This window comes from Lampetra fluviatilis, chromosome 43, assembly GCF_964198595.1.
Source record: "Lampetra fluviatilis chromosome 43, kcLamFluv1.1, whole genome shotgun sequence".
NCBI classification, from domain to species: Eukaryota; Metazoa; Chordata; class Hyperoartia; order Petromyzontiformes; family Petromyzontidae; genus Lampetra; species Lampetra fluviatilis.
Window position 1 is genome coordinate 1,782,810 of NC_136317.1, and position 17,497 is coordinate 1,800,306.

Consider the following 17,497-nt stretch of genomic DNA (forward strand, 5'->3'; position numbering starts at 1 on the left):
TTGTTTCAGGGATTAATTAAACTACTAGAAAAAACCATCCACCGTCTCATCTAAGACCGCGGTGAACATATCGACGTTGCCGATCCAACTCATCGCCATGCGCGACGTTTGGCCTTTCCGACAAGCCGTGGTGGCATTTAAAAGCCCAACTGCGGGACTTTGCACTTAAAAGCAATTACAAGCCCAAGTTAAAAGGTTCAGATGATTACTCATTCAAGTTGAATGTGCTGCACTTCAATTAGTGACATTAGCGTGCACAAAACGGTACCCCCGAATTAAACAAGAGCACCCATTTACAATTATTGTAATTTCACTATTATTTTGTTCGCTCTATTTTTTTATATAAACGTCGAATTACAACAAAGTCCACGACGACCCCGTTGCGTTACAACGGCACAACAACGTGGTTGTAACGAGCCTGGAGCGCGCACAATAAAAAACCACGCATGCAAACCCCCAAATAGCAAGTGTGTGTACACGTGGATGTTGAGTGAGTGCACGTGTCTGCGAGCACGTTGTAACAAACCGCGCGTGTCCCTCCTTTTTACCTCTTGCCCACAGAAGGAAAGTCGCCGCCGGTGATGATGAAGACGATGAGACGCGGCCAGACGAATCGCCATCAAAACCACGACGGTCGATCCTCGGGAGAGCCAAAATGGGGGGGAGAAGTTGACAGGAAGTAGCAAAGACCTCGTGGAAGGGACCCGCCCGCTCGAAAGATCCCTCTTCTCCTGGCCTTCGATCTTTCCGCAAAAGCTTTAGAGGGCCACAGACCTCTAACAAAGCCACGCGGCAGATTGGCAAATACGATGGGAGGTATCGCAGCGATTAATGCAAACCGGTCAACCCTGTATCAGTGCCCTACCTTATTACAGACCAATTCAGACCGTATTGCTCACCCCCGTGCCCTTATAAATCTCAACGTTCATCCTGCAAAGTCCCATCACAAGGAAGACACACAAAGTTAACACGTAGTCTTTCGCGACTAATATCATCCATAAGAGGTTTAGTGGAGTTAGATCACGTAAATGTGTCGTTAAACCGGCCACCACCCGACACAGCCAATTAGTAAGGTAAATCAACCGCATGGGTTTAGAGCGATGTTTATGTACCAGCAACTGCACCATTCCGAACGTAACCACCGCCAATAACCATACTTGACCACCCACGCAATCGGGTTATCGTTTCAAGTCCCCATTGGGGATTGAAAGCCGCCTATCATCTCGCTCCTAGGGCGATAAAGTGTTACCGTGTTGTGGCAACTAAAAGCACGGCTGTGCCGATGTAAAGGCGTCCTCGTCAGCGGAACGTGGAATGGACAGCGACGGCTGTAAAAGCAGCAACAGCACCACCCCGCGCCCGTTTAAGAGGACGCTCGGAATTGTTGTTTTCTACATTTAACACTATTTACGTAAACTTTACATGACAACTAAGCAACCACGCTATGAAGTTCCAATGGGCACACGCGAGACCAACTAGAAAACAATGGAGGGGAAAAAAAATAACCGTATATATTACGAATCTACTTCTATATAACGCACATTCGAGGTTGCAAGATACTATTAATTTAACAAAGTCGAGTACACGGCTCGAGGTATTTTTTTATCGCCGAAGAAATGAGCGCGAAAAGCCCCGCGCCGCTAGGCCTCAAATCCACGCGCGCCGCCATTGCCGCTCCTTCCGGTGACGTCACGTTCCGGGCGCCGACAAATCAGAGGGCGCGCTCCCTCGCCATTTAAAGCGTTGGGGGGGGGAGGTTACATTGGTAATGACGTCATCGCGCTTGTTGACCGTGCGTGACGTCACCGCAGTTGTGGGTGACGAGCCAATGGCTTCGTCGTCGCGGATGACGTCATCATATGCGGGGAGGGTGGATGGACACACTATTATTTAGAATGACGTCACGCCGTATTTTATTCCGATGCTACATATTTTATTCCGATGCTACGTATTTAGCACACGCTTTACACGTGATGCGTTTAAAACTTAAAAACGTTAACGTTAAACGTGACGTCATTCTATTACGTTTTCCTTACCATTGGATAGCGATGACGTCATTGTTTTGCGCCAACGTCATATTTCAACGAAGCGGTCGATGACGTACTTTTTTCGCGCCCGCAGAGGCCGATTGCGTCATCAGACTACACGTGTAGTGACGTCATCGCCACTGAGTAACCCACGCGCATTGTTCAGTGGGATTATATAAGCAGGTCCTCGTGATAATTGTTTTTTTTTACCCTTTTATCTGGCAACAAAACTGACACCTTTTTTTACAAGGAGTCATGTTTGCATAGACCACAATACCTGCAGTCGTAATGCAAACAAAAACATAACTCTGATAATGTATGCACTGTCCTTGAAGTTGATTGGTCCACACCCGAGACAGCTTTCCTTAGAGCCTAGTCTCACATGGTGTTGGACCAGATGACGCCAAAAGGCGCACAACTCAAAGACAATGCACCATCAGAGTATGAGAGCTCGGGTGTAAGCATTTACACCATTGGAACCTCATTTGGCAGTAGAAAAATATAATTGGTTTTTTTACCCTTTTATCTGGCAACAAAACTGACACCTTTTTTTTTACAAGGAGTCATGTTTGCATAGACCACAATACCTGCAGTCGGAATGCAAACAAAAAACTCGTGACCTAGGAATCATCTCACACAGCTGGCTCCTACCTGTACCTATCCAGCAATTCACGAGCATTGATTAATTATGTGTCGAGACAAATATTGCAAGGTATTACCTGCTTATATTTTTTTATCTTACCTATAGGTCATCTTAACTTATCTATAGGTCATCGTGACCTAGGACGTTTTGCCAGTAATTACAACCAGCTTCATCAGGCGACAGCCAGACTTGTGGAGAAGTCTAACTAACAGAGTCTGAAGCTCGTGTGCTGTTTCATTCAGACTCTGTCGCCTCGACGGACCTGGTTTTCACCTGAGGACGGCTGCGTGCGTTGTGGCCGAAACGTCGTGAGAATAATTTTATTATGTTTTATTTTTATTATTTTATTACTTCCCTTCTACGTGACTTTACTGAAAGAACCAAGAAGATAAACCCTCCCTCTCTTTCTCTCAAGGGCAGTGATACCAAACGATTCATATTACCGGAACACCAAAAAAAATATATAAAATATACTTATACTGTATATGTAAAAATATAAAACTATATAAATATATTTAAATATCCAAAACATGAAAAGATATTAAATATATATTTACATGCAAATAAAACTCATTTAATTCACGTAGATATCAGGTTCTATTTCATGGGGGAGGGCATTTCGAAATTAATTTTTATACATTAAATATCACAAGTGAAATTTTAATTACCGCACTGTCCGACACAAAAGGGTTTAAACAACGTTGTCGTGATTGTCCGGATCAAGCTGCGTTTTGCATCACAGCGCCCGCGGCTCGCCTGGAGAAGCCGTCGTAGACCACTTGGTGGTTGTGGGAATGGTACCTGGGTGTCACCGAGGTGGGTACCGTGATGGGACCGGGGTGGAATCAGGATGGTATAGGGGTGGCACCAGGGTGTGACCGTGATGGGACCGGGGTGGTCACAAGGTGGCACCGTGATGGAACCGGGGTGGACCGGGGTGGAACCAGGGTGGTACCTGGGTGGGACTGGGGTGGTTACCAGGGTGTGTCCGTGATGGGACTGGGGTGGTACCAGGGTGGTACCGGGGTGGAACCAGGGTGTGTCCGTGATGGGACTGGGGTGGTCACAGGGTGGTACCGGGGTGGAACCAGGGTGTGTCCGTGATGGGACTGGGGTGGTACCAGGGTGGTACCGGGGTGGAACCAGGGTGTGTCCGTGATGGGACTGGGGTGGTCACAGGGTGGTACCGGGGTGGAACCAGGGTGTGTCCGTGATGGGACTGGGGTGGTACCAGAGTGGTACCGGGGTGGAACCAGGGTGTGACCGTGATGGGACTAGGGTGGTACCAGGGTGGTACTGGGGTGGAACCAGGGTGTGACCGTGATGGGACTGGGGTGGTCACAGGGTGGGACCTGGGTGGTTACCAGGGCGGGGCCCACCACCCTGAGAACCACTGCTCCAGCCGAGTCACAGCCCACATCACAGATCTCCATCATCACCCCCTGCAGCTGAGACGGCAGAGGGCGAGGTTTGATGAGGAGGAGGTGAGTGGGGCGGGTTGGAGGGAGGGAGAGGGCCACGTGGAAACTCCGCGTGTGTTTGCTGTATCATTCCACTCTCGCTGCCGACCTCGTTCGCTGCTCGCTGCATCAAGCGTCCGGGCAAACTCGCTTGCCTCAGCTGTTTCTTGCTGGTGGTGCTGCTGTTTCTTGCTGGTGGTGCTGCTGTTTCTTGCTGGTGGTGCTGTTTCTTGCTGGTGGTGCTGCTGTTTCTTGCTGATGGTGCTGCTGTTTCTTGCTGGTGCTGCTGTTTCTTGCTGGTGGTGCTGCTGCTGTTTCTTGCTGGTGGTGCTGTTGTTGCTGCTGCTGCTGCTCGCGTGACTCCCGCAGCAGGCGGGGCCGGACACGGGGCAAGCAGTCGCAGCAGGTTACAGAAGCGGCGGCACGAATAAGAAGGGGGGCGGTGGGGGGTTAAGCAGCAGTAGCAGCAGTAGCAGGAGGCGCAACGGCAGTGATTTATAGAAGAAGTCTCGACCCCTGGCCGCAGTACAAGGGGTGACTTCACCGCGTGTGTTGCGCTGTGTGTGGATAAGTGGCACACACACACGCATCATAACACACATCACACGCACAGCACACACACACATCACACGCACAGCACACACACAACACACGCACAGCACACACACATCACACGCACAGCAAACACACATCACACGCACAGCACAGCACACATCACACGCACAGCACAGACACATCACACGCAGAGCACACACACACATAACACGCACAGCACACACACACATCACACGCACAGCACACACACATCACACGCACAGCACACACACCACACGCACAGCACCAAGAGCAAACATACACAGCACACACACAACATACGCAGCACGCAGGCGTCATACGGGCAGCACACAGACACAGCGCACACGTGCACGTCTGACCGGGCTGTGTCGGGGCTCACACAGCCCGTCAGGCTTAGCTCGTAGGGTGCCTCTGGAGAGACGCCGCACGTGTGAAGAGCCATGCGCAGTGTACTCGCGTCAACAGCGACTGTTCCTCGGGTCAGGCCCGTGGCCCCACACATTCAACTTCTGCAGCGACTCGTATTCACGTCGGCACGGGAAACGAGCTGCGCCCGTAGTTAAGCTGAATCGACCAAACAGCAGCAGCTGCATTGTCATCATCATCATCAGCAGCATACAGCATCACCAGCAGCAGCATCGTTACCATCAGCAGCAGCATCATACTCACAATCGCGACAAGCATCAGTGTCATCGTTCACCACTAATATCGTCACATCTTCGTCATCAGCATAACATCATTACAACCACCACCACCACCACCACGGCCTCTTCATCACATCATCACCACATCACCACCTCCATCATCAGCGATGACCGCGGCCACCCTGGAGCCCGTGAGTCTGCGCGCCTCGCTGTGCGCGCTCGGCGCCACGCTCTGCCTCTGCTGGGCTCTGCGCTGGAGCGCACGGCGCGCCCTGCCCCTCGCCCTCCTGCCCGCGGCGCTGGAGGTAACCGCCACCCTGCAGCTCTGCTGCTGCGCCCTCGAGCAGCGGCTGGCCGCGGACAGCGGCGCCGCTCCGCGATGGCTCGGCCTGGGGCTCGTGTTCGTCACCTCGGCGGCGCACGGCGCCACGGGAGCCGGCGCCACGTGCAGCCCCTGCTCGGCGCTCGAGCGCGTGCTTTTACGCACGGAAGGACCGCGCACGGCGATGGCGCGCGTCTTTGCGCAGGTGCGGGGGCTCGGGTGGAAGGTGGGAGGGTGGTTTAGAGGTGGCGGATACAGAGATGCAGAGGGTACGGGACGTTTTTAGATGGGTGGAGAGGAGAGACCAACGCGGGGAGGAGGCGATGCATATTGTGTTTTATTACGCACGGAAGGTCCGTGAACGACGATCGCGCGCGTCTGTGCGCGCGTGTGCGACTTGGGAAGGAAGGGGGGGCGGTGTAGAGGAGGTATCACTGAGATATGGAGAGAGAGGGGTGGTGTCAGAGACGTGTGGAGATGGCTATGGGGGGTGGAGATCCGAGATGGAAAGCAGCGGAGACAGACCCGAAGCTCTAGCGCGTCATTACGCACCGAGGGGATAGGGGTCGGTAACAACACGGAGCGAGAGAGAGAGAGCGAGCGGACCAGATGGAGAGAAACAGTAGTGATAACAAACGCCGCTTGTTTACCCAGAAGGACCTCGCTGTGTCTCGAGACTCTTTTCAGGAGGGCCCTGCTACATCGCGTTGTTTGACCATTGGTCACGCCGCTTCAAGATCCCACGTTGGAACATCAGGTGCGGCGGTCGGAACCTTCCCTGTTCCTAACCTCTCTGTCCGGACCCCCCCCCCCTTCTCAGGTGTGCGGCGCGGCGCTGGCACTGCGCGTCACGGGGGCGGCGTGGCGCCTCTTAGGGGGCGCTCACGCCCTCGCCGTCGGGGTCTACGTGGAGCGGCCGCCGGGGGTCGCGTGGCTCTGCCCGAGTCCGCTGCGCGCGGGGCTCCCGCTGGGCGCGGTGGTGGAGGCGCTGTGCGCGCTCGCGTTCCACGTGGCGGCGGCGCAAGCGGCCGCGCGCCTCCAGCCGACGGCGCGCGTGGCGGCCGTCTCAGCAGCGGTCACAGCCATCGTCTACGCCGGTGAGAAACCCCGCGGAGGGGCGGGCGGGCGATTGAAAGAACGAACGGATGCTCGAGTGAATGAAAGGGGGAGGGAATGAATGCGCGAATGAAGAATCTAGGAAAATAATGAGTGGGCCGGCACCGTCTACGCGTGTGCAAAGCGGGGCGTGGGAACCCCGCGGACGGACGGGACAGCGAGCGATTGAAAGAACGAACGCAAGCATGAACGAATGAGCGAATGGAAGAACACTCGAGCGAATGAGTGGAGCAGTGAATGAAAGGGGGAGTGAATAAATGAATGCTCTAAGAAACGAATGAGTGAACGAGTGAAATCCTCGAGTGAACGTGGCATCCCGATCACCTCGCCGTGGTGTACCCCCATTCACCGCCACACCGAGAAAGTGAATGGAACCTGCGACCTTTGCATTGCAAGTCCAGCGCGCCAAACATCTACACCACCACCACCACGCAAGCCTCTCCTTGGCGAGACTCCATCTCAATTAAACGGCGCTTCTCCCTGACGCCAGAGCTAGCAGCCTAAACAGGGCACCTCGCCGTGGCCGGTTAATTTAAGCCGGGCGCAACCTCTGGGTTCACGCACGCAAAATATCCCCGTCACCCACACGTGTCCGGCACGGGAATCCGTGCCGACCAGAAATAACGTCTGGCCATCCGATCGTGACGCGGGCGAAGATGCCACCAGCATGCACCCTTAGCATCGCCACATAGGGGCTCTGAGAAGGCATTGCGTGAATAATAATACTGATGATAATTTTCGATTTAAAGCTTTCGTGACTGCAGGGATTCATATTCTTGGTTCTTTCTGTAAAGTCACGTAGATGGGAAATAATAAAATAAAACAATAACATTCTCACGACGTTTCGATTGCAACACAAGCATTCATCATCAGGTGTGAAAACCACAGAAAGAAAATTTGAAAAAAGTGGCGAAACGTCGTGAGAATGTTATTGTTTTATGTTTATTATTTTATTATTTCCCTTCTACGTGACTTTACTGAACGAACCAAGAATACTGATGAAAATGTGGAAACCAATCAATATTAATGCTACTAATCATCATGCCTCGCTGAGGATCAAAACATTATTTTAAGAAGGGCCTTGCCACATTGGAAATGTTGCCACGTCCCATCGGCCATACGGCCTTCTGGACAGGGGCGGTTTCTTCATTAGGGCGATTGGGCGACGCACCACCAATGTCATTCAACCACAGAGTCACGCTAGCCTTCACTGTGCCTCTGGATATAGTCCAATCAGCGTCATGCTACGTTCTGTGGAGTACCGCCTCTTTTTGGGCGATTTCCCTCCAGCTGAGAATCGCCCCGAGTGGTCCCATAGACTTACATTCAAAGATGATTTTTTTCGAACGGGGGCGCTGCAATGCATTCTCTATGGCTTCCGGGAGGGCTCGCCCTAACGTGCTTACGTCATCATACGTGCTTACGTCATCATACGTAAGCACGTTTCATCCAACAATATAATTTGTCGCCACCTAGTGGAATCTTAAATAAAATAAACTTGAGTGGTTTGTTTTAATAGTGAGTATAGAAACAAACAAGATGTATTGTAACAGTCACTTTATTTTTCATTAATATTAAAGAAGTGAAGTTGCCTTTATATGCTTAAGCTGTTAATTTATCCATTGCATGGGTGGACCTTATCCTTATCAATCATCCAGACATTTGCCCCCCCTGAGAGATTTTGCAGGAGCCGCCACTGCTTCTGGAGGTGTACACACTTTGAGGATAGGTTCAAGTAAGCTTGCTGGACTCTGCTGATGAGGACGCTGAATGCCGGACCTGGTCCAGAGTTTTGCTCGTGTTGAACTTGTGCTGCTGAAATTATGTACTTGCAGAAGGCAGTGTGATTGATGGCACGCGTAAACAAAAACATACTTTAAATGTTTCACGTCGAGGGTCTGGTATGAGGAGGCAGAATGCCTGCTTAATTATTTTTTAATGTTGTCCGCAACGTTGCAAAGGATTAAACTATTTATTTAGTCTTATTTTACCAGGTAAGGCCCACTGAGCTATACGGCTCTTTTTCAGAAGCGACCTGGCCACAAATGATAACAAAGTGGCTTATAATCGAGTGGACATTTTATAGCAGCTAAATACTCTGAACGCATGTTGGTTCTAAATGTGGCGGGGAAAACCGAAGGACCCGGAGAAAAATCCACGCGACCACGGGAAGAACATGCTAAACTCCAAATATACAGCAGGCGTCAGGGTCGGAATCAAACCCACGACCTCCCGCATACCAGGCGCGGTCGTTAACATATCGCCACCAATGATCATGGGATGTTTGGTGAACTTGTTTTTAGTGAGAGTTTGGCTTCGTGTGGGAAGGATATGGAGATAACCCAGACACGTACCCAAGGGGCATGCACTCAAGCACCTACATCAGTGGACTCATGGATCCATCACCCGACCATCATCTGGCTGGGTAGGCCTTTAAAATAATGCATTAATGTCACTGGTCAACAAAAAAAAAAATTTCTGGCCTGGACTTTTGCAGCTGTTTTAGACTAATTTCAGGGTGCTGATTCCAAATCTGATCTCAGATTTTCTCTATCACATCTCATTTTTATGCTATCGGCATACCCCATTTTCATTGATTTTACCCGAAATTAACTCTGTCACTAATGATTGCAAGTTGTGGTGATGAGTGGTGGTGGGTGATCGTGATGAGTTTTGGACGAAGGGCGGTGGTTGATGGGTGATTGTAATGCGTGATGGTGATGCTGTGTGCACAGAGCACGGGTGTTGGCGAATGAGGTTCACGATCGGTGATGACGGTTGTCTGGTGATGACGATAATTGACAGGTAATGATGATGACGGTGATGATGGTGACGTTGGTTGTTTTGTGCACACAGCTGGCTCCATAGGTATGTGTTTAACCCTGACCTGATGATGGTGTTGATGATTACAATGTTTGGTGGTGGTGGTGACAATGATTGACAGGTGATGATGATGTTGATCGTTCTGTGCTCGCAGCTGGCTCCATCACAGGCGGCGTGTTTAACCCTGTGCTGGCTGCCACGTTCACCCTGGGCTGCCCGGGTCACTCCACCCTGGACTATGCCCTGGTCTACGGAGTCGCGCCACTCATAGGTGCGTCACCCACACCATCATCATCACCATCGTCGCCACCATGGTCGGTGTGATCATCACAATTGTCACCAGCAACATCGTCATTATCATCATCGTGACCAACATCATCACTGTCGTGATTACCTTTATCATCGTCACATATAGACATAATCACTATCATCAGCAGCAAGATCATAATTAACATCATCATCATTAGCCGCAGTGACAAAAGTACCACCACACACCTGAAGTCGCCTTTCAACAAGAACAATAACTTTCGATTTAAAGCTTTCGTGACTGCAGGGATTCATCTTCTTGGTTCTTTCGGTAAAGTCACGTAGAATGGAAATAATAAAATAATAATAAAACATAATAAAATAATTCTTTCTGACAGACCTGTTCTTCACCTGAGGACGGCTGCTTGCGTTGTGGCCGAAACGTCGTGGGAATTATTTTATTATGTTTATTTTTATTATTTCCATTCTACGTGACTTTACCGAAAGAACCAAGAAGAAGAACAATAACCACCATCGCGATCATCGACCCATTCGTTACGCACCCTTGCCCGATGCCCTTTGAGCGTCATGAGCCAGTCGCTGTCTACTGCTGGGCTCAGGTTTCACCCCCCCCCCCACAACGGAGCCGTAGCCTCGAGTGGCCGCGCGCGGATCTCTGTGCGGACTGCGCCGGCCGCGACGCACGGACGCCGTTCATCTCTGTCGGTGTTACCGCGTGACCGGCGATTTGACAACGCGAGTTGGGGGGGTGGGGGGGGTGCAGTAGGCAAGAACGCCCCTTAGTGGGAGGCATTCCTTTCCTCACAGCTGCCCCCCCCCCCCGCACTCTCTGTCAACCACGCGGATTTGAGAACAAATCTCTCTTCATCCACCGCGTGCGTTCGGCACCATGTCCGACGTTTTGCTCCACGGGCCGCCGAGAGCTTTTTCAGCCAGAGGCGGATCTAGAAGGGGGGGGGGGATGGGGTGATGCCGCCCCCCAAATCCTTTCATGTTTGTTACGTGGAGGAGAAGACATATGAAGAAGACTTTATTTGCTCATATATTGTCTGCTTAATTATTTAAAAGCATTTTAAGCCCCCACCCCCCACTTTTTACGGGCATGTTGTAACCCAAGGGAATGACATCATAGAGGCAATCACGGAGCACACCAGCTCTTTAGGAGAGAGAGGGAGGGGTGTTCTCACGACCGGCATGGAAGCGGGGCAGGGGCAGTCACGATGATGATGATGATGACACTGCTGCTGATCACAATTATGCTTCTGATGATGATAATTACGACGATGCTACTCACCTTGCTGTTGTTGCTGCTAACGAGGATGCTGATGAACGTGCTTAACACTGGGATTCATGCTTCTGATGATGATAATTGCGACGATGCTACTCACCTTGCTGTTGTTGCTGCTAACGAGGATGCTGATGAACGTGCTTAACACTGGGATTCATGCTTCTGATGATGATAATTACGACGATGCTGCTGCTCACCCCGCTGTTGTTGCTACTGACGAGGATGCTGATGAACGTGCTTAACACTGGCAAAGTGAGTTGCAAAATTCCGCAGTGGCGGTTCACAGTTTTCACGACGACGATGACACTGCCGCTGCCGACGCAGTCGCTGATTCTGATGTTGTTTTTTTTATTCCAGGAATGACAGCGGCCTGCATTGTGTGCAACGGCCAAATTCCGCTCTTACGTCGAGGAAAACGAGATGAGAAAACCGATTAGGTTGCCCAACTCGGGCACACACGGCAGTCGAGACGCGCACGCCAAGACCGAACACGCGACACACGCCAGGGTGTGTGCAGCGGTCGCACAGTACTGTGGTGGTTAACACACTCGGCCCGCACGCCTGGAGGGTGCACAACACGGGGGCGTGGTACAGTCACCGCCCCACGCCGTGCACAAAATTACGTCAAGTTGGGGCTCTGATTAATTTTCCAGAGCCGGGGCGACCGGTCGGTTGAGCCGGTTAAGTCGCGTGGTCCTCTTACCCGCTGCCCTTTATAGAGATCGTGGCCGTCCCCACTGGAATTGTGATCTTCCGAAGGCGGGAAACCCCCCCCCCCGCCCCCTATAGAAGGAAAGCCACGCTCCCAGCGTGACGCGGCTGATGACGCAGATGGTGCGGCGAGGTAACGCACACCACCTCCCGTCCAGCGGCACGCGTGGGCAGTAGAGGTGAGATCGTTCCAACAAATCGTACGCGTTTTCCGATTAGCCGGGTAACATTGAACCGAAAAAAATCTACAATCGATTCCTTCATTAATCACACGGCCCAGCGATGTAATTTATCCTCCGATGGTGAACACTATACGGGTAACATTTTTAGGGGGTAAAAATGCAACAATTAATGAGTAATGTCGACAAATTTCGTGCGATATCTAACGCCAGCTCACGATGGGCTGTGCGTTTCACTTGAGCCTCACGTTTTAACCTGCGGCATTACTTCGTACTACTGTGAGAAAAAAAAAAACCGGGCTCTTATGAACCCGAGAAAGTTTCTCAGTGAGAATCTCTCAAAAATCGTTTTATTCCAAAAGAGAGAGCAAAACCCACGGTGTTGTCTGTCGAGCGGAACTCGTGACCTCTCGTCCGATCACGCGCCCAGAGGGCCACGTCGCGCACGCGTCGGCCTGCACGGAGTTGGACAAACGTGCCAGGATAGGACTGCAGAGCTTGGGTAACTGTCGGCATCGTCCCTGGCTGCCCTTCCCACTTGTCTGTGGGTTTCCCATGCTTCCGGTAGGTTCTCTCTTTCTCCCAGCGACAGCGAGCGAGCGGGTTACGGCGCGCGTTACAAATTATGATTGTTTATATTTATTTACTCCTCTGTCACGCGAACTGAAGCCGTGTGGCAAAATCGCTTTGCGCGTTGCTTCGCATGGGCGTGCGACGTCTCGCGCGCAATCCATACTGTGAACGCGTCAAACTCTCGGTCGTGCGCAGCTGCCCTGGAACGTTCGGTGCGATGCACCAATTCATCCCGATTATTGCCAGCTCCACAATACACGCACAAAGTCTGTGCGCATAAGATTCCAATGGGTTACTTGCGACCGCTGCCACCACTATAGGCTGCTACACAGCCACGGCTATTTAAAGCTGACACTATTTTTTTTATTTTACCTGGTATAGCCCCACTGAGCTGTATAGCTCTTTTTCACAAGTGACCTGGCTATCACAAATGATAGCTCAACGAAGTGTCTTATCACGTGGGAATGTATAGCAGCCAAATACTCTGAACGCATGTTCATTCTCAATGTGGAGGGGAAAACCGGATGACCTGGAGAAAAATCCACACGACCATGGGGAGAGAGACACGCACACTCCGAATATACAGGCGTCAGGGTCGGGATCAAAACCACAACCTCCTGCATACAAGGCGAGGCCGTTAATATCTTGCCACCACGACGCCATTCTCGCCATGCTAAGGAAAAAAAATGCATCGATATTCGAATCGATTCGCCAACACTGAACGCATCGATTCGTCCGATCGACATTCGGAACGTGTACGCGGTTAGCCAGGCGTGCGTCCTCTAATTGAGCCGCGGGGGGGCGGGGGGTTCGATCCCAGCTTCAGTTGAGACTGTCGGCCTAGGGAGTTGTGGGTTGGGTTGCAATCAAACATATCAGGTTGGAAACAAAACTTTCCTACCATCGTCATTCACAACATGACGGTGATACTGTACTGATGAAGTGTATTCCCGCAAGAAAGCCTCGCTGAGACTCACCGAGTCTCAACTCTCCGTAGAGAGTCCTGTATTGCGATGTTTCGCCAGCTCTTTTTACGAATGAGTGTTTAGCTCCGTGTGGGAGAAAACGAGGAATGCCTAGGGAAAACCCGGCACCACCTACGGGACATCTGTGACCTACTGGACATCTGTGAAAAAGAGCTTTATAGCTAATCGGATTCCTCCAGAATAAATACATTTTCTGATTCAGAGTGGTTCACAAAGCCACTCTGGGTGTACCATCATCCCCTGGACACCTCTTAGCTCTGCGGAGTTGGCGAGTTTCACAAATCTCTGCGTGGTCCACCAGCCCCACTCCTCAAACGAGGCACTGGATCAGAGGCGTGCACAGCCACAAACGCCATCTCGCGCCCATTATTTTAAACATTTCAGTTGGCCATACAGTGTTTGATCCCAACGACAGTTAGGATCAAACACTGCAGCCCACGCCACCACCACCCAAGTAGACCCTACACTATATTATTACTCGATTGTTGCTCTAAGATCGGTCATGGTGCTCTTCGTGAAGCTGCATCAGCCTCAACTGTCCCCACCACGAGAGGAAGGCACGGGGCCTAAAGCAGAAGGGCGGGGCCTAATTAAAGGGGGAGGGGCCTAATCAGGAAGGGGCGGAGCCTACTTGGGAGGGGCGTGGTCTAATCCAGAAGGAGTGGGGCCTAAGGAGTAAGCGGTTGGGCCAAAAGGGGGATTGTGGCAAAGCCTCAAAGGGTCATGGGAGGGGCCTAGAGGTTGAACTTCCATGCAAAGAATCAAATGCTGCTGCAGTCAGCAGAATGGCGTTCGTGCAGCAGATGCGGCCACATGCCGACCAGTTTTGATTAAAGGGGTCTAATGTTACCGGCGCAATGGGCTCAACGTAATGTTTATCTCTGTAGCGTAATGCCAACGCCGGTTCTGAGACAATGTGCCTTCATCGCTATGAAAATGGTTTACAAGCACATCGCAGTTATTTTTTTATAAATTCACCGAACGTTTCGTTGCCATGTTATGTTGCCGTGGAGTTGTGCCTTGGCTGGTGTGGCTTACAGATGTTCAAGGCCTTAAAGCAAGACCAATGACTTCTAACTTGTTTCATGTTGTGTGTTATCACACTGTCCGCATTACAAGACGCGATTTTCCTCTCCGTGTTTTAAATCAAACGTTGAGGGGGTGTCTTAATAATCCAGCGTGCGTCTGTACGAGAGCAGATGTGTGTAACTGTATTGACACCACGCACAAGTTTAGGGTGCGGCTTACTTTCCGAAGCGTCTCTATTCAGGACATTACTGCCGTGTGTTTTGTTACGGCACTGACGGTTTGCATGCACATTCGAAAATGTATCCTACACAGTAACCATGCTGCAGCCTGCCCCCCCCCCATCCACAAGCACACGGCGAAATAAATTAACAATTTTGGAAAACTTTTTTTTATCGCAGCTGCTACAACAATCATACGTTTTAATATTAAGTTGCGAACACAAGAGCGAATTTAACTATTTTGGTTTTTATTCAATGGGACGATGTACATATTAACACGGACTCCAATCTTAATGCTCTTTGGTGTCTGATTTAAAAAAAAAACTGCTTCACTTAAAAGTGAAAATAATTCTCAGAGTGATCCTCACTTCCAAAAGATCTCCGATGGCAAAAGGACAAAATATCTCTCAGATCTTATCGAGGGGAAAGTTACTCTCGGGAGAAAGAAATCGCATCCTTTAAATCAGTGGTTCTTAACCTTTACTGCAACTTTGCACCCATTTGATTTTCAATCGTTAAACAAATGATGTTAATGAATACATAGAGGGTTTGATGAAACAAAGTAGTTGTACTCGCGTGCCCGGTGCTTAATTTGTGTTTCGATTATTTATCTTCTAAAAAATCTGGCCACGCACCCCAGGTTAAGAACGAGCTGCTTCGAAAGCTCACGGAACGGATCAAAGGTCACAAAGTGACTGCTGACCGATGAGTGGTTGCCGCGTGGGCCCAACAGTCGGCAGGAAAAATACAACGAGCAGAACTCCGTCACGTGTCTCCACGGACAAATAAAATAGATGCTCTAGTTCCAAACACTATTGGCTTCCTCGATCAATATTCAGCAGAATGTTTTTAGTTTGTTAGCCTTCCTGACGCCTCCGATTAGCACGTTCGGCCACCGCGTAGCGTGCAAAAGAAGCCCAACATACAGCTCACACGTTTGCGTAACCAATGAAACGCTGGACGGGTCTGGACCTCCTGGGTCTCGTCAGCAAGCGTGAGCATTGTTAAATTAACGCCGCTGGGTTTCGGCAGACGTTATTGGCAACAGCACTCCACAAACTACTGGGGGCCCGCGCTCTCGTGTTTCCTTGGGGAGGTTTCATTAGCACACGACGCGCTTGCCAAGCAAATCGCACGTGACTTTGCGTAACCGAGCAAACTCCAGACTCGGCGCCACGACCCCCACGAAACGCACTGGGGGTGGGGGGGGGGGGCTGTTTGACGCACGCAACCTGTGACGCGTCCGGCGATTAACGCAAATCCGGCGACGACGCGCGAGGTCTTGTTTTCGTAATCAAAGCGTAAACGACTCTCGTCGTTGTACCTTGTTAACCTACGAGACGGACAAGTATCAGAGGTCCTCCTGCGAGCTGCGACTTCGCTCGGCGTTGTCGGGGCATCGTGAAGTTTGCAGCATCCTTTCGCACGTTCCTCGGGGAGTGTGAGAATGTACAGCCCCCCACCCCCCCCCCCCTTTTTAAATTAAACTGCACTTTTGAAATGCCGTACGAGGCAACTCGTGAAAGAATTGCGCAACACGCAAGCGCGTTGGCACACGCCTCGCGGTCGGATTGATGGTCGCACACGGTGGTAATAAAGGTTAAAGGTGCAGCCAGAAACTGCTCGTGCACACCGCTGTGGGGGTTCGATGTGTTTCGTTTGCGAGTTATTATCAATGATCCCTTCACACATTCATCATCAGCCACGATCAATCCACTGATGCACGAAGGCAACCCCGAACCATCACCAACACACGTGGTGGTCCTGCCGTGCAACAATCCACCGAAGCATCTGGACACGAACTCATTTAATCGCTCCATCTCCACGGTGGAAGTGCTCACGGGGCACCATTCCCTCTCTGTGGCTGCCCACATGCGTTAGTTTCGACCACCGTCCCATCGTTCAATAACCCGAGGCGTTTCTCAAGCCGGTGAGCTGCCACCCTGCAGCTTGTGTGCTTTCCGCAGCCATTACCCAAGATTCCTCGCACGCTGCCACACGCCAAGTCTGCATCGGTGTGACAAAATGCGTGCCGCCCTCGGTATGGATGTTGAACTTCTTTCGCACCGTAAGTAGCCAACCGTGATAATCGGAGGCGCGGGGGGAAGGACAAACTGAAGACAAAAAGCAGTTCTAAAGAATTTAGTTTTCAATCTAAAAAGTTTAAAAGTGCACTGCTCCAGTGGATTCCGAATGTCGGAAGAACGTTCTAGACGGCCGCAGAAGCGCATCTGAAAGCGCTCTATGCGGTGACCATCTTTGTTCGATGGTTAGCCAAAAGCCGCTGCTGCGAAGTTTGCCAGGGTTCGCGTGCCGTGCACGAAGAGCGCAGGGTGCAAATCTGAAATCGGCACGCTGCCAATCTCGATCCTCTGCGGAATGTATTTGCGTACGGTTTTAAATCAATTTCATTTTGAGCGACCTCCCTCTACACCCTCCCCCCCCCTCTAACACCCAGCGGCGTCGCTCCAGTGAGAGCGGCGCGGAGACTTCACCGGGGCAAAGTTCAATGTCCCCCAACAACATCAGGGTCCAGTTTACATTCAGCAAAACAACATGACCACCGCCCCCCACTAGCCCCGCTACCACCCCCATTACCTCAACTTCTCCCACTGTCACCAATGCCACCACCACC

General features: G+C 51.1%; 1 protein-coding gene across 2 annotated transcripts; it reads left to right on the forward strand.

Moving 5' to 3' along the window:
• Window positions 1–4,378: 4,378 nt before the first annotated feature.
• On the forward strand, window positions 4,379–15,267 carry LOC144946992 (aquaporin-11-like). 2 transcript variants are annotated; one of them, XM_078876087.1, is made up of 4 exons: window positions 4,379–5,877; window positions 6,493–6,769; window positions 9,766–9,882; window positions 11,524–15,267. In XM_078876087.1, the coding sequence occupies exons 1-4, from the start codon at window positions 5,518–5,520 to the stop codon at window positions 11,601–11,603; spliced, it is 834 nt and encodes a 277-aa protein (XP_078732213.1). In that variant the 5' UTR covers window positions 4,379–5,517; the 3' UTR covers window positions 11,604–15,267. The 2 variants fall into 2 exon arrangements, with proteins under 2 accessions (XP_078732213.1, XP_078732215.1); XM_078876089.1 differs by lacking the exons at window positions 9,766–9,882; window positions 11,524–15,267 and adding an exon at window positions 9,092–9,139.
• Window positions 15,268–17,497: the final 2,230 nt, after the last annotated feature.